This window comes from Garra rufa, chromosome 21 (genome assembly GCF_049309525.1).
Source record: "Garra rufa chromosome 21, GarRuf1.0, whole genome shotgun sequence".
NCBI classification, from domain to species: Eukaryota; Metazoa; Chordata; class Actinopteri; order Cypriniformes; family Cyprinidae; genus Garra; species Garra rufa.
In genome coordinates this window covers 1513423-1540246 of record NC_133381.1, presented here as the reverse complement: position 1 = coordinate 1540246, position 26824 = coordinate 1513423, and the positions used below count along the sequence as shown (strand labels likewise).

At 35.1% G+C, this 26824-nt stretch overlaps 1 protein-coding gene across 1 annotated transcript; it reads right to left on the bottom strand.

The window, feature by feature from the left end:
* Nucleotides 1–540: 540 nt before the first annotated feature.
* fsip1 (fibrous sheath interacting protein 1) lies at nucleotides 541–26657 on the bottom strand. The gene is made up of 12 exons (XM_073827610.1): nucleotides 26229–26657; nucleotides 26079–26142; nucleotides 24063–24190; nucleotides 23926–23986; nucleotides 22699–22853; nucleotides 22548–22620; nucleotides 22321–22413; nucleotides 20948–21066; nucleotides 19252–19371; nucleotides 12461–12598; nucleotides 5888–5980; nucleotides 541–892 (listed from the first exon to the last, which is right to left on the bottom strand). The coding sequence occupies exons 1-12, from the start codon at nucleotides 26322–26324 to the stop codon at nucleotides 692–694; spliced, it is 1341 nt and encodes a 446-aa protein (XP_073683711.1). The 5' UTR covers nucleotides 26325–26657; the 3' UTR covers nucleotides 541–691.
* Nucleotides 26658–26824: the final 167 nt, after the last annotated feature.

Below are 26824 nucleotides of genomic sequence, written 5' to 3'. Positions count from 1 at the left end.
GCTAGAAACATGCTAATCATGCTAGCAACATGCTAGTAACATGCTAATCAGGCTACCAACATGCTAGTAACATGCTAATCATGCTAGCAACATGCTAGAAACATGCTAGTAACATTGTATTTGTGATAAAATCATGCTAGCAACATCCTAGTAACATGTTGCTAACATGATTTTGGTCTTTCTGTGAAAACCATCCTACATTTTATTTTTCAGGATTCACAGATGAACAGAACGTTTGACTGCATTTATTTGAAATAAACTCATTTTGATGAATTCAAAGCATTCTTGCTGAAAAATCTGAGTGGCCCCAAACGTTTGGACAGTAGTGTGTATAATCGTGGTGTTAATGAGGTGTAACACAAGTGCACTAGTGAGGGTTCTCGAACCCAAGAACACGGTCAGACTGACTCAGATGGATTTCAGCCACATATTTTGGGGGTTAATCAAAAGCCCATGACATGAATAAAAAGACATATTGGTTTGATTTTTGAAAAGGAACATTTTATTTTGTCCTCTTACGTTATTTCAGATGTTCTGGAGTCTGATTGTGATACTGACGCTGGCGACGCTTCAGAGACTCAGAGACAAACACGCGTCCATGTCCTCACTTATTGTGCAACTTTAAAAGCATGAAGACCCAGATCATGACCCAGAGCACAATGGGAAACAGAAGAACAGTCTCTTTCATATTTCATGCCTCTTTCTTTGAGTCATTCTCACTGCGCCGCGGCGTCCCGTAGAGCAGATCCCAGCCGGAGAGACGTGGAGAAGCGTCCAGAGATGAGCTCGTCCTGAGAGATGATTCTGATGAGGAACCTGCAGGAGATCGGATCATTTCCTCCTCACATTCCAGCAGCAGATTCCTCAACTCATCGTCAGACAAACCAACCGACTGCAGGAGAACAGCAGAGACAGACATCAGCACACCTTCCTCATCAAGACCTCAAACTGGTTCTGAGGTGGAACTAGAGAGCATGTTTTCACAAGCATTTACATCCATATGGAAAAAAAAAAAAAAAAAAAAAAAAAATATATATATATATATTGCTAGAAAATATATTTATGTAAATGTATTTTGAAACATTTTACCAAATATGCTTTTTTGGTACATTTTAAAAAATATATATTAAAAATATATTAGAAGACATATTTAGTTGCTGGACAAATATATTTTGGAAATAGAAAAAACATTTGGTTTTAACCTTAACATAACAAAATATAATTCAAAATGTATTTCAGGGGCAAATGTATTTACAATCTTTAAAAAATGCTTTTAAAATATATTTATATTTTTTAAAATATATATAGATTTTTTTTACAAATATACAAAAAACAACCAAAAAATATATTGCTAGAAAATATACTTATGTAAATATATTTTGAAACATTTTTGACCAAATATGCTTTTTTGTTACATTTTGAAATATATATTAAAATATATATATTAGAAGACATATTTAGTTGCTGTATATAAAATATATATATATATTTTTTTTAATAAATACAAAAAAAAAACATACATAAAATATATTTATGTAAATGTATTTTGAAACATATTTTAGCAAGTACATACAGTATGTTTGGTAATTTTTTGTGTGTTTTAAATTTTAAAATAGATTTTTTGAAAAATAACAAAAGTTTTCCACATAAATCTCAGGAGAGATCACTTGGCCCAAAGTTGAAAGAATTCTTGGTTTGAACAGACTAAAGTACAGCGTGTTCATCATTAGCTGCTGCTGAGAGTTTAAACACACAATGACATTCTCCAGAAACCCAAGCAAAGAGCTCCAGTCATCAGCTCGTGTTCCTCAGCAAACTAATGGCTTTCTTCCCTCGGGGTGCGAGAGGCGCTGGAGGTCGAGATGAGGGTGAAGGTTGAGTTCAGACCTCCTCAATTTACCACCAACACCATTACAACACACTCACACTGCACTAACTCATGCTCTAACTGGGTTTCTGGCTGAGTTTCCAGTGCAAATATCTAAACATTCTTAAATCAACACACATTTATTGAAGAAGCAAAATGACAGAAGATAGAGGGCCAGATTTACTAACAGCTTGTACCAGCGCAAATGTTTTCCTAAAGACGCGTTGTGAACAATTAGTGCTGAAAAGGCATGGATAGTTATTTTTGCACCTGACCTTATTGAATATGCATTTGTAGGAGTTTCCCTTTCAGGTGCAAAATTTATGGGAGGATAATTGAATTACGCAACGAGATTTCCTAACATTTGCTTTTATCAAAATACTGGTATTTGCACCATTATTTAGCGCCTTTCTTACGTAGATTTTTTGTCTTGTTTGCAACCAAAATATCGAAAAATTCTTAAATCAAGGAGGATTTTCTAGACAAGTAAAAATGATTTTCTTGTTTTTAGAAAAAACAAGTCAAAATTAGATGTTTTTGCTTGAAACATGCAAAATAATCTGCCAATGGGGTAAGAAAAATAATCTTGTTCTCTGTTTGAAATAATGATTTTTTTGCTTAACCCATTGGCAGATTATTTTGCTTGTTCTAAGCACAAACTTAATTTTGACGTTTTTTCTGAAAACAAGACCATAATTTTTACTCGTCTAGAAATATAAAAATGTGTGTGTTTTTTTTTTTTTTGGTAATGTTAAAAATAATTATAATGCTGTTTATGAGATTTGCAGTTGTGGAAAAAAGTAAAAAAAAAAAAACTTTTGTTTTTACCTGATTTTATTTATTTATTTATTGTATTAATTAGTCTGAATCCATTTAGAGTAAATTTGACCTGCACCATAAAAATGCATCTAAAATTTGAAGAACAAAACATACTATCATAAGTCTCATATTGATGAGTAAATAATAATAGAAATCTAATTTTGTTCTTTAGAATATGACACCAGACCAGACCAGAGAAGGACAGAATTCTGGTGAAAAAGACCCATACAAAATATAGGTTTTTGTGGCCAACATATTTTAAATATATGCTAAATACATGATGTAAACAGGGAAATTTAATCAAATATATTTTTCAAATAGAAAATACATTTAGTTTTAACCTTAATATACCAACATATAATTCAAAATATATTTTAGGGGAAGAACATTTAGAATTTAAAAAAATGATTTTAAACATATATTTATATTTTTTTAAATATATATATATAAAAAAAAATATATATATATATTTTTTTTTTAATATATATATATTTAAAAAATATCTAAATATATTTTTAAAAAATGTTTAAATATTTTTTATTTTTTCAAAATTCAAAATGTATTCCAGGGGCAGGAAAATAAATGTACAAATATTAAAAAATGCTAAATGCTTAAAAAATATATCTATAATTTTTTTTATATATATTTTAAAAATATACAAAAAACAGCCCAAAAATATATTGATAGAAAATATACTTAGGTAAATATATTTTGAAACATATTTGAGCAAATATGCTTTTTTGTTACATTTTAAAATATATATTAAAAACATATTAAAACACATATATAGTTGCTGAATGGGGAAGCAGGTGAGGTGTTTTGACCCACAGAAGACCTTGAGACGGAACAGACAGATGTGTGACGCCTTCAGCGGAGTCTGTCTGAACACGAGAAGAGCAGCGTTTACGGCTGCGAGCGTCTCGTCTGCAAACGCCTGCGGTCGAATCAACGACGGCTCAACAAGACTCACACACGCGTGTCAAATACTAGTGAGCAGTGTGAGACCTCAGCTCTAACACACACTGCTTTAAAACCTTCACTGACGTCTCAGAGGTTTCTCCCAAACAGACAAGAGGAGAAAAGGAGATTCACACTGATCTGAGAGTCTTCAGTTGATCAATCTGTGTTTCACTAGAGAAAGATTCTCACAATTGACAATCACATATACACTGATGCTCAACAGTTTGGGATCAGTAAGACTTTTAATAGTTAGTTCTCTTATGTTCATTAAAGTTCTATTTATTTGATCAAAAATACAGAAAAAGTAATATTGTGAAATATTACTGCAATTCAAAATAAGAGTTTTTTATTTTAATATACTTTAAATTATAATTTATTTCTGTGATGCAAAGCTAAATTTTCAGCATCATTACTCCAGTCTTCAGTGTCACATGATCCTTCAGAAATCATTCTAATATACTGATTTATTACTTTTAATATCAATGTTGGAAACAGTTGTGCTGCTCATTTTTTTTACATAAAATACAATCAGTTTTAATCTTAATATACCAAAATATAATTCAAATGTATTTCAGTGGCAGGAAAATACATTTACAATCTTAAAGGGGCTATATGCAACTTAACAATAGCCTTTTAATTTGACCATTTATGACTCAAACATCTCCTGATGAGCATACTGACAGTGGGTGCACCTATAAGCCTGTATCCTATTATTCCTATTTTCTGTCGGGTCGGATTTTTCGCACGCTGTCTGCGGATGTGACGTCAAGCGCGTTCGTGTTAAATGTTTCAGGTTACTCTGTCAGCAATTAGCCTATTATTGCAAACAAACTTAGTTTCTCAAACAATATATGTATTTGACTGTTCTTACCTCTGTAAACATAATGTTGACTTCTTTGCAGCGGATGCGAGAGCGAGCAGAAAGGAAGAGCAGTTCCGTTTTTTGGCCACAGTTATCAGTCGCGAGTTTAAATTTCAGAAAAATGCATATAGCCCCTTTGAAAAATGCTTTTAAAAATATATTTATATTTTTAAAAATATAATTTTAAAAATGTACAAAAAACAGCCCAAAAATATACTTAAATATATTTATTAAATATATTTTGAAACTTGTTTTAGCAAATATGCTTTTTTGTTACATTTTTAAATATATATTAAAAATATATTAGAAGACATATTTAGTTGCTGTATGTATGGGGAAGCAGGTTTTAACAGTAAAGACGAGGCGTTTTGACCTGTGATACTTTTTTCAGGATTCTTTGATGAAAAAAATGTTAAAAAGAACAGCATTTTTTAAAAATAGAAATCTTTTCTAACAATATAAGTCTTTACTATCACTTTTTATCAATTTAACACATTCTTCCTGAGAAAAAATAATTAATTTCTTTCAAAGAAAGAAAGAAAGAAAACATTTACTGACCCCAAACTTTGAACGAGGTGTTTATTGTTACAAAAGTTTTCTATTTTAATTAAATGCTGTTCTTTTTAATGTTTTATTTATCAAAGAATCAAAAACAAATATTAAGCAACATAACTGTTTCCAGCACTAACAATAAATCAGCATATTAGAATGATTTCTGAAGGATCATGTGACACTGAAGACTGCAGTAATGATGCTGAAAATTCAGCTTTGCATCACAGAAATAAATTAATTTTAAAGTATATTAAAACAGAAAACCACTGTTTTAAATTGCATTAACATTTCAGAATATTATGTTTTTTTTTCTGCAGAAAAGTCTCCTTTAAAAAGCATTAAAAATCTTACTGATCCAAAACTTTTGAGCGGCAGTGTAGTCATTATTTCTAATCATCACACACACTGTTTGCAGATCAGACACGATATTAAACAAGTATTCAAACTAAAGTCATGTGGGCCTAACATCAGGCTCTATTTTTAGATGCATGTGTGAGATTCATTCACCTGGAGATGGTTCATGAATGACCCCTGTTTCTACACATCTTGAAAGAAAAGGAAGGAATGAAGTAAAGAAAGATGATTCTAATTTTCAGCTCAGTTCGGTCTATAAACCTTCAAAGCTGTTTGAAGTTTTTCCAGCGGTGGTCGGTTGCATAAACTGCAAAAAAAAATGTCATGTTTGTTCTTTCAGACGGTCATAGCATTCTATAGTCAATTACAATAAGCTTTAGTGAGTCCATCATTCAGAGCTGCTATAGAAGTGAGAATGTCAGCTCTATTTGAATAATTGTATCTAATTGATCTAGATCACACACTGAACTCACGTTGCTGGGATCATTGTCCTCCAGGAGCTGCAGCTGTTGCTGGATTTCTCTCAGACGTCTCTCTGTGTCTCCAGTGTTCTCCTGCAGACTCTCCTACAGCACAAGACACTCATATGAACACAAATGCAGAATTAAACTGGTGTTTCAGACCTATAGGATGTTAGTTTAGCAGTCTGGTTAATGACATTAACACCAGATCTTGAAAAGCAGAGCAAGAGTCTCTGATAAAATCATCTGTTAAATGCATAAATATAAACTCCAGAACATAAACCACATTCACTGATAAACGCCACACACCACTGAGCTCAAGTCTGCTGTAAAATGACATGCACAACTATGAAAACAACATCATATCATCATGATCACACTGCAAAAAATGCTTTTCTTACTTAGATTTTTAGTCTTGTTTCCAGCCAAAATATCTAAAAATTCTTAAATCAAGAAGGATTTTCAAGACAAGTAAAAATTATTGTCTTGTTTTCAGAAAAAAAAAACAAGTCAAAACAAAGTGCTGCCAATGGGGTAAGAAAAAATAATCTTATTTCAAACAGAAAACAAGTTAATTTTTCTTACTCCATTGGCAGATTATTTTGCTTGTTTCAAGCAAAAATGCACTTAATTTCGACTTGCTTTTTTCTGAAAACAAGACTATATTTTCTTCTAATCTAATTTTTATATTTTGGCTGAAAACAAGACAAAACTTCTAAGTGCATCTTTATATTTTTGTCTGGCATTTATAGCAGTGTGGCTTGAGTTTACGAACGTACAAATGTTTGACGAGCCCATAAAAACTTCATGTAAAATAATTAAAGACCAATTATAAACAATAATGTCTGATGTCACTTCCAGTTTAGTCTCTTTGACTGACATCCTCTCATCATTTTTTTATGCTATTATCATTTTTATTCATATTTTGAATTTATATTTTTATATTTTTAGACTTTTTAATTTAATTTTTAATCAAATTTTAACTTTTTTAAATAAATAACATTTAACATTTATCATTATTATGTATCAAACAAGCAATCAACAAATGAATGAATGAATGAATGAAGTAAGAAAAATAGTTATTTTTCTGGGTTTAGTTTCCATGAACTATAATAACTCTGAACTCTGATCTGAAGGCAGCTCAGTTCTTGTATGTATATATGAATGCAGTGAAATGCATGATGGATCTAAACAAACACTGGATTCAGAAGGATCATGACTAACTGGCTCATTCTCACGCTTGTTTACTGGCCTTCGCAACCACTAAATACACGTTTGGTTTTGAAATAAGCGCTCTCACGTGATGTTTGACCATCGTCCTTCGCCAAGCACAGAATGACAGCACTTTGTTTCTGTTCAGCGTTATGAACGAGTCATTGTGCATCATTCTGCTCCGTCAGATTCAAAGCATGCACATTTTTGGGTTTGACAAACTGAACTGAAACTTTTATGACTGACTGTGTTGTTTGACCACAATATATACACTTATAAATGTTACTATATTTACTACGGCAGAGTCCAACTATAGCTAAAATCATTCACATCTCTAACAAACCACAAATCACTACAAAAGACTAACACTAGAACTGAAATTAATATATTTTATGAACATGTGGTTCATATATTTATAAACAAAAACTAATAGTAATAAAATGGCAAAAGCTGCTACAAAACTGCTACAACTTAATCTAAAAATGAAAAACTATAAACAACAACACAAGCTAATTCAAAACACTAACATACTATAATCGTATATAAATTCTAGTAAAGCAGCACTGATATGTAAACGTTGATTTTCATAAGTCTTCCTGAAGGCTGTGTAACGTTCTTGCTGGAAACTGGCGTCTCTCTTATGAAAACAGAGACTGAATGAGTCACAGAGAGTCAGAGGAGCTCTGGACGTTCGGTCAATGCCACGTGGAAACAGGAACCCAGCCAGACTTTCCCTGAGCAGCCCCATCACGAGAACCACTGCAGCCAGAACACACACACACCAGACCAGACCAGACCAGACCGGACCTGAACTAACGCACCACACCAGACCAGACCACACCAGACTAGACCAGACTTGAACTAACACACACAACAGACCAGACCAGACCAGACTAGACCTGAACTAACACAGCACACCAGCCCAGACCACACCAAACTAGACCAGACTTGAACTAACACACACAACAGACCAGACCAGACCAGACCAGACCACACCAGACTAGACCAGACTTGAACTAACACACACAACAGACCAGACCGGACCAGACCAGACCAGACCTGAACTAACGCACCACACCAGACCAGACCACACCAGACTAGACCAGACTTGAACTAACACACACAACAGACCAGACCAGACCAGACCTGAACTAACACAGCACACCAGCCCAGACTACACCAAACTAGACCAGACTTGAACTAACACACACAACAGACCAGACCAGACCAGACCAGACCTGAACTAACACAGCACACCAGACCAGACCACACCAGACTAGACCAGACTTGAACAAAACACACACAACAGACCAGACCAGACCAGACCAGACCACACCAGACTAGACCAGACTTGAACTAACACACACAACAGACCAGACCGGACCAGACCAGACCAGACCTGAACTAACACAGCACACCAGACCAGACCACACCAGACTAGACCAGACTTGAACTAACACACACACCAGACCAGACCAGACCTGAACTAACAAACCACACCAGACCAGACCACACCAGACTAGACCAGACTTGAACTAACACACACACCAGACCAGACCAGACCAGACCGGACCACACCAGACCAGACCAGACCTGAACTAACGCACCACACCAGACGAGATCACACCAGACAAGACCAGACTTGAACTAACACACACGCACACGCACACACACACACACACACACACACACACACACACACACACACACACACACACACACACACACACACAATACCAGACCACACCGGACCAGACTTGAACTAACAAGTCTGGCCACATCAATTCAGACCTCACTGGACTGGACCAGACTAGGATTAACACGTCACACCAGACCAGACCACACCACATCAGACCAGACCGGACCAGGACTAACACACACACCAGACCACACATCACTAGACCACACCACATCAGACCGGACGAGACCTGGACTGACACACCACACCGGACCAGACTAACACACCAAACCAGACCACACCACACTGGACCAGACCACACCGCATCAAACTAGACTACAACGGACTGGACAAACACAACAGACCTGGACAAACACACAAGACTGGACCATATCAGACCAGGACTAACAGACCAGACCAGACCTCACCAGAACAGACCAGGACTAACACACACACACACACACACACTAGACACACCACATCAGATGAGACCACACTGGACTGGACCGGACTAGGACAGAGACACCACACCGGACCAGAACACACCACATCAGACCTGACCACAACGGACTGGACCGGTTCAGGGCTAACACACATCAGACCAGATTGGACCGGACCAGACCAGGAGGGAGACAACACACTGGACCAGACCAGACCAGGACTAACACACCAGACCAGGACTAACACAACAAACTAAACCAGACCAGACTAATACTAACATACTACACTGCACCAGAACAGACCAGGATTAACACACCAGACCACACCACGCAGGTTTGACCACAGCGTGACTCGCCCACACACTCCTGCAGTATTAGAGAGGAAAGCAGTAGATCAGAAGCATATGAATCAATGTTACACCTTTACTCAAAGACAGAGAAATGCAGCATCAGGGTACGATTCACAGAGAGCAGATTTAGTTGGGACTCTGTCCAGTCACTGAACACATAACAACAGAACAACAAAAGCAGAACAAAACATGTCTGATTGTGGGCTGAATGTCACCAGCAGAGACAAATGTGACTCACAAATGCCTCTGATAGTGGCTCTACTGAACACTCCAGCATCTCTGACCCATATTTCCCAGCTGGGACCAATCTCTGATGTTTTCACTGGTCAGACACAGTCTGCTGAGAGTCCATCAGATCACACACCAACACATCCACATATCTGACAGCAGGCATCTCCATCTCACCAGAACAACTCCTGGACTTCACACACCTTACATCACGATATTCCACCTGAATGCATTTCTCAAAACCGTTTTGAGTTTTGCGATGTCATGGTGGTACATAAACACACAAACAAACAGATAACACACCACTATGATAATCATTAAACATAATGCATTATAAAGGTATTCATGATGTACACTGTAATGTTTTTTTTTTAATAAATAATTGTAAAAAACTGTAACGTGAAGGTTTGTTTGTCATGTGTTTTAATGCATTTCACTTTCTAAAAGTATAACAATGAATAAATAAGTATTATAATATATTATAACTGTGGTTATAAATATTCATAAGATCATATGATGCATTATGAGGTGCATTACAAGCCATAATAAATGAATTCAAATTATTTTATAAAGGATTTAAAGGGATTTATTCAAAAATATCCTAATTTGTGTTCTGAAGATGAAAAACAGTCCTACAGGTTTGAAACAACATGAGGGTGAGTAATTAATGACAAAATGAGTTTAAATTTGTTGTGAATATGCATTTAGGTACAGTTTTAGTGAATGTCAAGTAATAATAATAATGAAGATTTTTAAGGAATATCACACTGTATCACAATTATAAACAATAAACCTCTGTTGTTTGCCCCCCCAAAAAGTTATCAGAATAATTTTAATTTATTAATTGCCACTGTCTTGTCTTTGTATTAAATCACAAAACAGATCAATTTTAGAATTCATGAAAAAAAAAATCATTTCATACAGGGCACTTTTATTGTAAAAATTTTAATACACTATTAAGTTAGGTTTTATTCCAATTAATAAGACATTACTAAATTACATTTTTGAATATTATGCTTAAAAAATTGGATTATAAAATTTTATAAGACAATCAAAACAGGTAAACATAAAAATGGAATATATAGAATTTGGGAAAAATTAAACATATTAAAAGTTTAAAGGATTAGTTCACTTCAAGAGCAGAAAAGTACAGATAATTTACTCACCCCCTTGTCATCCAAGATGTTCATGTCTTTCTTTCTTCAGTCATAAAGAAATGTTTTGTGAGGAAAACATTTCAGGAATGTTCTCCATATAGTGGATTTCTATGGTATCCTCGAGTTTGAACTTCCAAAATGCAGTTTAAATGCAGCTTTAAAGGACTCTAAACGATCCCAGCTGAGGAAGAAGGGTCTTATCTATTGAGACGATTGGTTACTTTCTCAAACAAATGAATATTTATACACTTTTTAACCACAAATGCTCATCTTGTCCAGCTCTGCGATGCACACTCCAGTTCAAGACAGTTAGGGTATGTCTAAAAACTCCCATCTCATTTTCACCTTCAACTTCAAAATCGTCCTCCATCACTGCAGAAGTACCGACCCAGTGTTTACAAAGTGAACGTGCAAAGAAGATCAAACACCCTCTACAAAAAAAGGTATAACATCTATGTAGGACGATTTTGAAGTTGGAGGAAAAAATGGGATGGGAGTTTTTTGACATACCCTAACTGTCTTCAACCAGAGTGTGCATTACAGAGCTGGACAAGATGAGCATTTGTGGTTAAAGAGTGTATAAATATTAATCTATTTAAGAAAATTACCAATCGTTTCACTAGATAAGACCCTTCTTCCTCGGCTGGGATCGTTTAGAGTCCTTTGAAGCCGCATTTAAACTGAATTTAGGAAGTTCAAACTCAGGGCACCATAGAAGTCCACTATATGGAGAACATTCCTGAACTGTTTTCCTCAAAAACATAATTTCTTCATGACTGAAGAAAGAAAGACATGAACATCTTGGATAACAAGGGGGTGAGTAAATTATCTGTACATTTTTGTTCTGGAAGTGAACTAACCCTTTAAAGACTGTCAGATCTGGTTTTTAGAGCGAGTGATGAGAGAGTTCACAAACAAATGGTTTTAATCATGAAGATGTCACGAAGAGAGTGTTTTCATTCTGTTTGTGTAGCAAAAGTGTATTGAAAGTTCATTAGGCAGCAGAACAGAAAAACACTGCATGACTCTGATTATAATTCTTTCACTGATTCTGTGTGTGAAACAACAGCGACAGACTAAAACTAAAGCCTCTCTCCTTAAAACCTGACATTCAACTATCAAATATTCTTGCAATGAGCGAACGCTGGAGTCGCACCGGAGCCGCACACGCTGAACCCCATCCAGGACCGGCGTCAATGGGAAAGAGTTTCAAACTGCTCCCAGGACGCATAAGACGAGAAATGAACCTCAATATTTCATTATTTATGACACTTCTCCAGCCTCGGTGAAGGCTCTTGGCCTGATGAAAACATGGGCTTCTGTTACAGACGCTCATAATGAGCAGATTCAAACCATACGGTGATGATTCATCGATTCACAGAGTAAAACAGCTGGTCAAATGTCAAAGAACATCATGATTCAGACCAAACTGATGTCTGTTTGCTACCGGACCTGTGTAAAATTGATACGCAAACAATGTAAGTCATCCACAAAACCAGCCCGGCTAGTTAGATTAGTACCTGCGACGGGCTCCACACAAACAGGAAGTCCTGCACAGGAAGCAGCAGCTGCAGTCTGGAGTCAATATGATGGAGACTGTGGAGTTCAGAAGGTTCAGGACTGAAACCTTCACCAACTGATGGAGATGACGAGACCACCTGAAAACCAGAGGAAAAAAAAACTCACCCAACAATCAAAAGAAGTTTTATTTCCACATGGCCTTCAGCACACACCCAAAAATTATTATTCTGTCATCATCATTTACATTTATTTGTTGCTCCAAACCTGTAGGACTCACTTTCTCCAGTGGAACTTACAAGAAGATGTTCTGGAAACAACAAATTTTGGACCCCATATGAACTTGCTTAATACTAATCGTCTTTGATATGATGACATTAGAAGACAGAATGATCTTTTCATGCTTTTATGGCTTATATGTTCCAATACAGTGAGAATATAGAGGAAAAACTGCTTGGTTTTATTCAGACTCAAACTGAGAAAAAATATGATTTTCGTTGCAGATGCTGATATTTATATGAGGAAATTCTGCTTGTAATGTAAATCAATGAGATCTTTATAACAGTAGAGCAGATACTGACATAAAACGTTCTAAATATCAACAGTCAATCTATATCTCCAATAATACGTCTTAGTAAGATGAGACTGAAATGTTCTAAACATATAATGCAATGCAATCCAATGATGATTGAGAGGTGAACAAATAAACATTTGTGAGATGTGAGATGTTTTAGAGGCTTGGGAAGATCATTCCTCCACTGAGGAACAGTAAAAGTAAAGCTTCTGGAAACAAGTATTCCTCAAAATATCCTGATGATCAGATTTGAGACTAAAAAATGATTGATGGAGAATCAAGTAAAGCCAAGCTGCTTGAGTCCAGTAAGTGTTCATCTGGAAATATGACTGCAGTTATACATTTACTTGATCAAAATTAGTCAAGATTTGACAGCAAAAAGACATGCGATGCACCAGCTGAAGGTGGACATTGGTGCAAACTTGTAAAAAAAAGCTCTAAACTCTCAATCCGAGACAGAAGGCATGGAGTCTGATCGTGTTGATCATTCAGAGGCTTTAGAAAATCCTAATACAGTACCTTGATGAGGTTAAACAAAGTTCGACAGGATTGAAAGACTTTCAATGGGAGGCTGAAGAGTATTTCTCAATAACATTTATTATCTGAGTTTGAAAACATCAGCAGACACAGATTTCATGCTGTTTTGCAGAAGCACTCACAAGAAAATAAAGCCCAGCGGTTTTCCTGCACCTGGTATTTGCTCTTGGACTTCACACAATATCCTGATTGCTGCTCGCGGACGCTCGGCCAAAGAGCCCTTCAAAGCCAAATATCTAAGTCTTGACTAATATCCTTCTGTTTCCCAATGAGCGAATCTCCCATCAGGCCGAGCGGCGAGCGCTGAGGTCAGAGGTAGGCGAGGGTGAGGTAAGCGTTGACATGCTGCCCGCGTGAAGCAAAGCCTGATGGGTGATTAAAGGACTCAATATAATGACTGTGAGCTCATAGAGCTGCCGCATAGCACTGGAATATCAACATACTGTATAGCTCCAGATAATAATAACAAACACTACTGAACCACATACGGAGGTTAGAACAGAGTTTGTTTAGCATCATCAAGAGTTGGGTTTTATTTTTTATATGTTCTGCTTTTATGTTAAAATCCTCTCTAGAGTTTTAGTATTTTGCTGTTATTAGTATTTACTGTTTTTAAATATGTCTCTATCGTTTTTAGTTTTATGTCAGTTTTAGTTGTAAAGTTTTTTTTTTTTTACATCAAATAAAAAAAATGTTTAACCCATAAGGACCCACTGTGACACGGGTGTCACAAACAATTGTAATTATCTGGAAAGGTCTTTTTAAAGCAATATTCCTTATTTTCAACTCAGGAAATCCCAAAGTGACACATAAGTAACATCCAGGTTCAGTCACGTGAAAATGTGTGCATTTTTTGTTGTCATGGTAACATTTCCAAAATGGTGGACTGTATGGTGAGCACATGTTGCAGTGTCAGCAATTTTTAAAGATGCTTTTTTTTGTTACTAAAGGTATGTTTCAACCCATTCAACTATTCTAATGTTTTAATAACACATCCTAGATTACACTTACCCTGATTTTAATACATTTCTTGAACAAACTGATATAAAACAAGTTACAAAGATATTGTGGTGACATATACGTCACATCGGGCTGTTACCCTTAAAACAATAGGTGGAATTTTGATGTGACATATTTGTCACATTAAGAAAAATGCTAATAAACTGCTCAATTAATTTAGCTGATTAAAGTTTTTTAGTGTTATATATTTTCTACTGCTCATTTCAAAGAATATATTAACAAAAAGAACATTTAAAATAATGTCACATTAAATAAATTGTTAATGAAATGTATTTTGAAACTTTTTTTATAGTTACAGTTTTATTGCACAATATACAAATTATTGCAATGTTATGTGCATGTTTAACATGTTGACCTCCAGTGTGAGGTAGTTATTTATTTTTATTTAGTTCAAGTTATGAAAAAAAAAACATGAACAACCATATACCAAAAAAGGTAGAATTCTGATGTTTCGAGAGAGTTGTTGTAAAATGTAATGGTCACAGTTATGTAGCTTTGAAATATGTTATGGAAAAGCAAATAAAAAGAAAAAAAAATGTTATGTAGCAAATAAAACTGACAAAATATACTTTTTTCAATTCTGAAATAAATGCCCAATGTGACATATGTGTAACATGAAAAAATTATTATAAACGCCCAATGTGACATATATGTAACATTACAGATCTTTCACAAAGAAGGGTTGCATTTCAAAAACAACTGCAGAAACATGTTATAAGTGGTCCATTTGGTCTGTATTATATGCCTCATAATTTTCCTATAAGGAGAAATAGGTCCGGGTTCTTATGGGTTAAAATTAACTTGTTTTGGTTGCAGTTTTAGTTTTAGTTTACTATAATAACCCTGGGTTATAAACTATGAGGGTGTTTTAGTGCCATGTAAAAAAAAAAAAAAAATCTAAGATTATAAGATTCAAGTTGTAATATTTAGAGAATAAAGTCAAAATTACGTGAATAAAGTCAAAATATTATGAGAATAATGTCAAAATACTACGAGAATAAAGTTGAAATGTTCCAAGAAATAATAAAGTAGAAATACTACAAGAGTAAAGTCGAAATACTAAGATAATAAAGTCAAAATTCTATAAGAGTAAAGTGAAAATATTTCAAGAACAAAGTATAAATACTACGAGAATAAAGTCGAATTACTACAAAAATAAAGTCAAAATACTACTAGAAAAAAAGTCTAAATATTTCAAGAATAAATTGTAGTAGAATTTAAATTGTAGAAATAAAAGTTCTTATATTTTGAGAATAGAGCCTATTTTGTGCATGCAAAGGCAGATAAAACAGCTGTTTTCTACGTGAATATCTATTAAAATGTAATTGATTGCTGTGGTGAGGCCTAAATTTTCAGCATTATTTCTCATTTTTACAGACTATGAAGTGGGTAAATATATACAAAAAGACCAGACCAATCAAAATTCACTATGGAAATGCATTATGATGATGTTTTGACTGGCAAACATTCTAAATGAAAGTGTTTCCTAAACACAATTTCAACACAATTTTTTAAATCTGAATTTTAAGTTTATATCTCACATTTTTTTTTTTTTAACTTTTTCTCAGAATTCCAAGTTTATATCTCACAATTTTTACAGTTTTTTTTTATTCTGAGTTTATTTCTCAAAATGTAACTTTTTTATTCAAATTTTAAGTTTATATCTCACATTTTGTTTTTCTTAGAATTCTTTACTTATATCTCAAAATTTTACTTTTTTCTCAGAATTGCAAGTTTATATCTCACAATTTTTTTCTTTCTCAGAATTCCACACTTATATCCCACAATTTTAGTTTTTCTTAGAATTCTGAGTTTACATCTCACAATTTTTACAAAATGTTTGCTTTTTTCTCAGAATCGCAAGTTTATGTATCACAGTCCCAACTTTTGTACTCAGAATTCTAAGTCTACATCTCGCAATGTGTACTTTTTTCCTCAGAATTCCAAGTTTCAGATTTTACTTTTTGAACAAACATGCGTTCAGTAACAGAACGGCGTTCACGACAGCATAAGCAGGGCTGAAATGATCATAATTGTGGACATTATGTGCTCACGCTGAAGTAATTCGGAACAAGCACGTTTGAGGGGTATCAGCGCAAGCGCTAATAACACGATCCTCTGGCGCTCACACCAGCAGCATCTACTTATTTCCATCCGCTGGTTCCAGAAGCGCATGTGTGAGAATACAGCGAGATCAAAACCAAGGTAACGGCTGACAGAAGCCCGAGCCGACACAGAGCGCTCTTTGTTCGGCCATCAGAATCGATTTCCCCAGCTCTGCCTCCTCTGGCACGGAGGACGCTTTCAGGGCAAGAGCAGGAGGGTTCATTCAGATTCCAGTTCAGCGCCAGAAGCACCTTCAACTGCACATTTTGTGGGCTAAACGTGCACATTATGTGAGCGCGAGACTCTCTTAAAGAGGAATGAGAACAGCGGCGGTCAGCGGTTCACTGCTGCGTATGGAACAAAGATAGAAACAAAGAGTTTGTAGTTTCTGTGCAGAACATTTACAGTTTATTTGCTCTGGCTTCATTGCGCTTGCAAAGCTGCATGTAAGATGCATAGTGGATGGATATTGTGGGATTTGTTGAAGAACATTTATTCTTTGAATAAGGTTGAAATTCAAATAAGACGTGCACAACGCTGCATGGATATTGTGTCAACTGTTGTGTCATGTTTATTCTTCTAATGAAGTGTATTTGTTGTTACGTAAATGGTTTATTTAGTGTAAACTGTGTTGATAATTTCCAGTAATGGTTGTTGATACAGACCAATCAGTGTTTCTCTAGAAAAACAATCATCCAGCTCTGAACAAATAAGTCAAAATAAGCAGTTTACACAGCGCTTTATGAAACACAGAAGAACTACAGCGATTAATGATGAGGTGATGTAGAGCCAGACTCCAGCAGAAGGTGGGGATTCTGACAGCTGAAGGGAAGTGATCCGTCATACTGTAATGTGCTTTGGCCTTCAGCGCTGGTGACCCTTAAAATACAGTCGTATGATGGAAATAAGCCCAACAACACCCTCCAAATCAGCTCTCTGTATTTAAAAAAAACTACTAAAGTCATAATGGGCAGGCAGAGCCACACTGACCCAAATGATTCACTAAACACCAGTTGAACAGCCCTGCTTTAACTGCCGAGGACTAACATTATCACAGAGAAGTGTTTATCTCTTATATCTGTTGAGAATCTGTGTGTTTTGAACTGAAATACAGTTAAACGTTGTCGCCGGATCCTTGCATTAACCTTCATGCTGTGGATTCAACTAGACGTCATCCATCATGCCTAAAAAATTCATTCCAATTCTAATCTGCAACTTTCCCCCCAAAATTACAATTTTATATCTCACAATTTGTATGTTCTTTCTTAGAATTGCAAGTTTATATCTCACAATTAAATTTTTTTCTTAGAATTCCAAGTTTATATCTCACAATTTGTATGTTTTTTCTTAGAATTGCAAGTTTATATCTCACAATTAAATTTTTTTCTCAGAATTCCAAGTTTATATCTCACAAATTTTATTTTTTTCTCAGAATTTTAAGTTTATACCTTACAATTGATTTATTTTTTCCTCCAAATTAATATATTATATCTCCAAATTAATTTGTTTCCTCAGAATTTCAAGTTTATATCTCACAATTTTTGTTTTAGAATTTCTAGAATTCTGAGTTTATAAATTTGTACTTTTTTTTTGTCAAAATTGCAAGTTTATGTTCCACAGTCCCAACTTTAGTACTCAGAATTCTGAATCTTTCTTAGAATACCAAGCTTATATCTCACAATGTGTACTTTTTTTGTAGATTTTATTTAATGAACAAACATGCTGTTCAGCTTATAAAACACTTTATATCCAGTAATATTATTGATTTGACATCAGATGAGAACAAAAGGTGAATTGAATTGATCTGAATAATGACTCTATTGTCTTCTGTAGAGCTGTTTTACAGCTAAACTGAACTTGTTTCATTAACTGATGAATTTACATTAACACTGGTATTTTCTATTTTACTTCTGTTAAGCTGCTTTGAATGGGTTTGTAGTGTATACAGTGCTATAGAAACTAATGTGAGTCGACCTGTGGAATGATCTACTATCAGACTGAATCCATCAGACCGATCCCGCTGTGAGTCTCAGTCTGTCAGGGTCAAAGAGTCAAACACACGCAGTGAGATTTAATTATACCAGAGGATGCCGAGTCCAAAAGACATCAAACATCTCCTGACCATCAACAGGAAGTTTCCATCGGACCTGTGAGGACCATCCAAACATCTGCGGTCCTGTTCGGCTTCCGCACGTAATTACAGAAATTGGTTTGCATAGGAAAGAAGGACTCTATAAATGTAGAAGCCAATTCCTGTGGCGGTGAGATGAGAATCAGATGAAAAGAGCTCATAAACACCGGCAGAATGAAGAGCAACGAGTGACTCGAAACACACCGCAACCTGACCAACGCTTCAACTCACAGCTGTCCATCATCTGCTCTCTTTCACTGACTAATACACTTTTGTCTTTAAATGATCACAAACTGTCAGTCACAACATCTGAAAATGATTTATTAAATTAAAAGTGTAATATTGAGTGTCAGAGGACTGGTCACTAGTACTAGAGATGACTGACTCAGTAAAATACCACTAATACATGTGTATGTATGACGTACCTGCGGCTCAGTCAGCAGGTCGCTGTCGTCCTGTTCTTCCTCCAGATCTTTCAGCAGTTCCTCTATTCTCTCTTTCTCCTGTTGTGTGAGCAGAAACCAGTTTCCTGACGCTCCTGCCAGCTGAACAATCACAAACACCTTCCATCAAATAATCAAATATTTGCTTTACGATCCAATCCCTGTCTAAATATTCTTAAATCAAGATACATTTACTTGAGATGCAAAATAAGTAGTCTGGTTTTGTGAGAAATTGTTCAAATGAAGTGAGTTTGCACTGCAAAATATGCTTTTCTTACTTAAATGTTTTGTCTTGTTTCCAGCCAAAATATCTAAAAATTCTTGAATCAGGAAGGATTTTCTAGACAAGTAAAAATTATTGTCTTGTTTTTAGTAAAAACAAGTCAAAAGTAGGTGAGTTTTTGATTAAGACGAGCAAAATAATCTGTCAATGGGGTAAGAAAAAAAATCATATTTCAACTAGATTCTTTTTCGTACCCCATTGGCAGATTATTTTGCTTGTTTTAAGCAAAAACTCACTTAATTTTGACTTGTTTTTACTAAAAACAAGACAATAATTTTTACTTGTCTAGAAAAGCCTTCCTGATTGAATTTTTTTTTTTAGATATTTTGGCTGGAAACAAGACCAGTGCCAGTGGGCTCAGAAAAACACTTATTTCAAAGGGAAAACAAGTTTTCATTCCCATTGGCAGATATTTGTTCTTGTTTAAATCGTAAAACCAGACTTCTTATCTTCATTTTGCATCTTCAGTAAGCGTATCTAGATTTGAGGATGTTTAGATATTTGTACTGCAATACAAAACGGAAATACTGAGGAAGATATTCATTTATTTGCAGCGCATGCAACAACTTCATGAATTTCAGGCCTTAATTTGTGGAAGGATGAATGAAGACTTTTTAAAACCCACAGAAACACTAAAGATACAATTGCTGGAGATGCAACAGCGCTTTGCAACGATTTGTATTGTGAAAAGCGCTATACAAATAAACTTGAATTGAATTGAATAGATGCAAAGTGATAAGGTTAAAAAGCCGTTTCCTCATAAATTGATCAAAATGAAGTGAGTTCACAATTAAAGCATGTACAAACATCTGCCAACGGGGTCAGAAAAATTAAACTTGTTTTCCTTTTCAAATGAGTTGATTTTTCTGACCCCATTGGCAGATATTACTTACTTTATTTCGGTTAAATGATCTCTTTATCTGATGTTCTTGTGCATAAAATACTTAACTATTTGTACTGGAAAATAAGACTGAAAATAATTACTGATGAGGTACATCAGTTTCTGCAGTGCAGCTGGAACCAATTGCGCAGGAAAATAGAGCAGTTTTAATTAAACATTACACTATAATTCCATTCTGTCCTCATACGAATGGACGTCTTTCCATGTTTAAAGACCCCATGAAATACAAATGTGAGTTTTGCACATTTCAGTCTTTCTCTCACAGGAAAACAGACCAAAACTCTGAATGACATCACTGGGTGCATTTCTGTCCAATCAGATGCCCCTCCCTCTGAGAATCAATATGACATGCAGACTATTTAAAAAACAAATGGGACTAGCCCTTCAGTAAAGCGTACGCCAGCAGGGGTGAGAAAACCCTGGCTCTTTCCAGCATTCTTCACCCACATGTTCAGTCATATGGCTCTAATCAGCCTGACGTGACCTCGACATACCTCAATATTTCTCTTGACAAAGTCTTGTCTGCACTTGCTGCGAGCAGCTCCTCGCTGTCTGCCGTCTGCCGGCTGATCCTCCATCACCTGCTGACCCGCTTCAGCCTGACTCGCATCTTCTGTTCTCACACACACACACACACACACACACACACACACACACACAGACACAGACACAGACACACACACACACACACACACACACACACACACACACACACACACACACACACACACAGACACAGACACAGACACACACACACACACACACACACACACACACACACACACACACACACACACACACACACACACACACACAGGAGTGGATGCTGAAGATGTAAGTGAATGTCAGAAGAACACTGAAATGACATGCTGCTATTAAAACATGATTCCTGACATCAGAACGCCCTCTAGTGTGACTCTACAGATAAAACAACATTATCAATAAAACAAACACAATCAAAAGAGATACATACAGGCAATATTTCAGCAGAAAATCACATATGTGACCCTGGACCACAAAACCAGTCTTAAGTAGCACAGGTGTATGTATGTAACAATAGCCAAACAATAAACTGAATGGGTAAAATAATCGATTTTATGCCAAAAATCATTAGTATATTAAGATTATGTTCCATGAAGATATTTAATAAATTTCCTACCTTAAATATATCACAACTTAATTTTTGATTAGTAATATGCATTGCTAAGAACTTCATTTGGACAACTTTAAAGGTGATTTTATCTTGAATTTGTGTATTAATTAATTTTGTAACATTAACACTGTTGTCTTCCTGTTATTTCTTTAAAGCTGGTTTAAAATGATCTGTAATTGTATAAAGCGCTATAGAAATAAATGTGACTTGTAATGTCACAATAATGCAAAAAGAAAAAAAATCCTAAAATAGGTATCATTCTTAATGAAAAATATAATTTTTCTTTAAAGTTATAAATGAAGCTATTGATTTTTAAAGCAATCTATATTGCATAAAGCACTATATGAATAAAACTGACTTGAATTGATTTAATAGTGAAATATGAGCTGTGACAGTTTTTGTCGATTTCTCTCAGATTAAATTTATTCAAAGCTGACAGTATAAATTAACTCTACAAACTTTCATTCACATCACACTGTAAAAATCAATTTTTCAAAGTAGTAAACAGGCCTAAAACAAAAATGACAAGAAAATACTGTTTCAGTACTTCAATAAAAAATTCACACTTAATTTAGTGTTACTTGACATTTCTTTGTAAATATTTGAGTGAAAAAGTTCCTACGTCGACATTTTTGTATGTTCTGTATGAACTAAAACAGTGATGCAGTTTCAGAAATGATTGCACAGGTTTAGAATGATGTTTCAATCCTTTACCTTCCGTCTCGTGTCTGGTGTTCACATCATTCTTCAGATCGAGAACTTCAGTCTCAAACACGGGGACAAAATCCACTTCATCACAGTCCTGATCTGAGGTGATTTGAGGGAAATAGGAGTTAATGATGTAGTTCACAAATAACACACATTTGATCATGCATCTGAATTATGCTGCATAAATTATCTATTTTAAAAATACAAACATTATGTAAGTCTAATAGGCTCACGGTTGTTGGGTGTCAGTGCCAGGAAGCGTCTGGTGTTCTCCATCTCATTGCTGCTCATCTTGAGACTCACGGCCTGTAAGTGTGTCAGCATTAGTAAAACACACAGACGTCCGTATGAAACTCTGATGTGTTTCTAGATCTACAGACGGACCTGCAGCTCCTGCCAGAGTCTCTGGTGCTGCTCCTTTCCTCTCTGCTTCACCTCTTTCTCCGCTGACGCCTTGAGAGCCAGAATCCGGTCCAGTCTCTTCATTTTCTTTATGGCTTTTCTCAGCTCTGGATCTTCGTTTTCTTCATCAGACTCTTCTGTGAAATTATCAGTCAGCAGAACACTTGAATAATAGAAAATCTAGCTCAGACATAAGACTTAACCACGCTGGTCTGAGCTGGTTTATGCAGGTTTAGCACCAGTGTTCTCAGCAGCAAAAAATGGGTTATGTTTAATTTATCTACAGAGTTTTCTATAACCCCAAACAAAATTGATGTAGAAACAAGGTTCATTCTGGAATTAAATTTCACAAACAATTACAAAGAAATGGCTAGTAACACTAAACTAAACTTGAAATTTTGAAGTACAAAGACTAAAATTTTAATATTTTCTAATATAACATCCAATTATATTTCTTTTATTTACAACTGTAAATAAATAAATAAATATGTGTGTGTGTGTGTATATATATATGACATCTGCTAGAAAAACAAAACATTCCTGCTGTGCATTTTCAGCTGAAATATAAAAAAATACAATTAAAAATAAAATAAAAAAATAGAAAAATTATATTATTTATTATAAAATGGTTAAATGGTAATAGTTAAATAGAACTAAAATCTTTATAAAAATCATTATTTAAAATAAATTTAATGTTAACTGAAATTAAATAAAATATCTTTTATAAATATATTATTTCATTTCAGCTATTGATAAGGCAACATTTCCCATTTTTCTATAGTTTAACTTGTACTAAAATAATTAAAATAAACTAAAATAATCAATACATTTATATAAGACATTTAAACATATTTAAACAAAAACCAATAGAAGGAACAAAACTACTAAAACTTTATCTAAAATAAAAATTATTTTTAAAATATCATTAAAATAAATTAAATTATATATATATTTATAAAAATTACAACTAATTTAAAATATGAACAAAAGCTATGATATTACCTCAATTAAGTATTAAAATAACTACAACTAATAAAAAATAAAAACTATGTAGACATCTAAAAAAAACTAATACAAATGACAAAAGAAAATGCTGAGTAAATAAAACTTTAACTAAGACAAAAAATAATTGGAAAATATAAAAGAGATCACACTTTAATTTTCAAATGAAAACAGCTCTGCTTTCTCCGTCCAGCAGCTCATGTTTACCTTGATCAGAGCTGTTTTCTGCTGTGAGGTCAGTCCTCTCGTGTGTGCTGCTGCTGCGAACCTGCTTTAGGAGACAGTCAGCCATCAGTTATCTGGTCTACAGACGCTCAGATGATCTGATGAAGGAGCTGATCTACCTCTGAATGTGTGACGTCAGGACTGAGCACCTCCAGAGATCTGGGACAATCTCGACTCAGTCTTTTGATCTCACTGGAGGCTGGCCGAGAAATATCATCCAGAAAGCCCTTTGTGATGTCCATATGATCTGTTTAGTGTTCAAATCAATTCATATCAAGTAACATTTCATTATATAGAGCTTTTCATAACGCACATTGTTTCAGAGCAACTTTACAGATATCATGAAGTTAATGTTTATAATACATTCATATCTTCATGCCTTATAGTCACATCTTTCAGATTAAAACAGGGCAATGATTTAGTTTATATTTGTGACCCTAGACCACAAAATCAGTCTTAAAGGAGTAGTTCACTTTCAGAACAAAAATATACAGATAATGTACTCACCCCCTTGTCATCCAAGATGTTCATGTTTTTTTTCTTCAGTCGTACAGAAATTATGTTTTTTTAAGGGAAACAATTTAGAATTTCTCCATATAGTGGACTTCTATGGTGCCCGCGAGTTTGAACTTCCAAAATGCAGTTTAAATGCAGCTTTAAAGGACTCTAAACGATCCCAGCCGAGGAAGAAGGGTCTTATCTAGTGCAATGATCGGGTATTTTCTAAAAAACAATTACAATTTATATACTTTTTAACCTCAAATGCTCGTCTTGTCTAGCTCTGTGTGTACTCTGTGTAGATTAAAACTATATAAATTGTTAATGTTTTTAGAAAATCCCAACCGAGGAAGAAGGGTCTTATCTAGCGAGACGATTGGTTATTTTCTAAAAACATTAACAATTTATATAGTTTTAATCTACACAGAGTACACACAGAGCTAGACAAGACGAGCATTTGAGGTTAAAAAGTATATAAATTGTAATTTTTTTTTAGAAAATACCCGATCATTGCACTAGATAAGACCCTTCTTCCTCGGCTGGGATCATTTAGAGCTCTTTGAAGCTGCATTTAAACTGCATTTAGGAAGTTCAAACTCAGGGCACCAAAGAAGTCCACTATATGGAGAGAAATCCTGAAATGTTTTCCTCAAAAAACATAATTTCATTACGACAGAAGAAAGAAAATGAAGGAGAAAATTCTGGAAGTGAACTACTCCTTTAAGTAGCACGGGTAAATTTGAGGCAATGGCCAACAATACATTGAATGGGTCAACAACATGATCAATTGTTCTTAATATGCCAAAAGTCATTAGGATATTAAGTAAAGATTATGTTCCATGAAGATATTTTGTAAATTTCATACTGTAAATATATCAGAACTTATTTAGTTCTTTAGATTAGTAATATGCATTGCTAAGAGCTTCATTTGGACAACTTTTAAGGTGATTTTCTCAATATTTCGATTTTTTTTTGCACCCTCAGATTCCAGATTTTTAAATAGTTGTATCTCAGCCAAATATTGTCCTTTCCTACCAAATCCATACACCATACATAAATGAAAAGCTAATTTATTCAGCTTTCTGATGATCTTAAATCATAAACCCTAATGAGTGGTTTTGTGGTCCAGGGTCACATTTTGTATGCTGCAATGATGTAAACAATCAAGCAGATTTGCTATATAGTATATATCATGCACATACACACTATAATATAGAATTTGATTTCTACAAGTGATGTCATCGTTAATAACAGGACTTTACATTTTACACTGTAAAAAATGATTGCTGTGATTAGTTAACACAACTTAAAATTCAGCATCAGAATACTTTTTGTTTTAAATGGTTCATTTGGATATCTATGTAGAAAGAACACTACATTTTAAGTTGTGACAAATAATTGCAGCAACATTTTAGCAGCACACTAGTGACAATTTTACTCCTGATATCCAGAATTATTATATTAACAAATGAAAATGTACTGTTACTGTAACTACAAAATACTACATATACTAATCGTGTAGAAAAACACAAGAAAATAACTATAGTTACTTCACTTACAGCCGTACATGTTCATGTATGTTTTAAAATTATATTTCATTACTCATAATTAACCCTTGATGATTGCTGATGTCAGACCTTGATCAGTGAGCATCTTCTCAGCTTGACAGCCGCTGTTCTTCTCATGAAACCCCTCTGGATCCTGAACAGATGGATTACAGCATGTTTACCGAAGGTTCTTTGAGTGTATGAGAGTATATTTATATGAGTATGATGTGTATTACTGACCGTCAGTGCTGTGGGATCCGGGCTGATGAGCTTCAGGGTCCGCGGACTCCCATCAGAGGCTGTGGAACGACACACATCACCCGCGGAAACCTCCATTATCACCCACAACAGCACATTTACCGCGTGTGCTAATGTCTAATAAATGCTAATAAATCGCGTGTGTGTATATATTACAATAAATCAGTCTCTCACACGACGAAATTCGTTCTGTTTGAAAGTGTAAAACCCGTTTGTTTACATCTATCACGCGGTATCCAGGGACGCCAGACTCCCGGATGTAGTAACTAACATTTCATGAACTCCCTCAGGAACTTTACTGAGGCAATAATGACGACGTTCAATCAGAAAAACGACAAAGTGAAGGCGAAATTCTGTGAGCGGATCTCTGACACCGCAGTGAGACGATAAAAGCGAAATTCTTTGAGTCTAAAGCGGTTTTGGAGCAAATTGCCGATCACCGTGACAGACTGTCACCACAAGAGCGCGCCAAACTACAGCTCGCCAGAGCGCGAGTGGGCGGGGCTTGTAAAGAAATGGCGTGACGCGTACGTGCGCTGCTGTGAGTGGGCGGGGCGCTGCGCTGGTAAACAGATGCC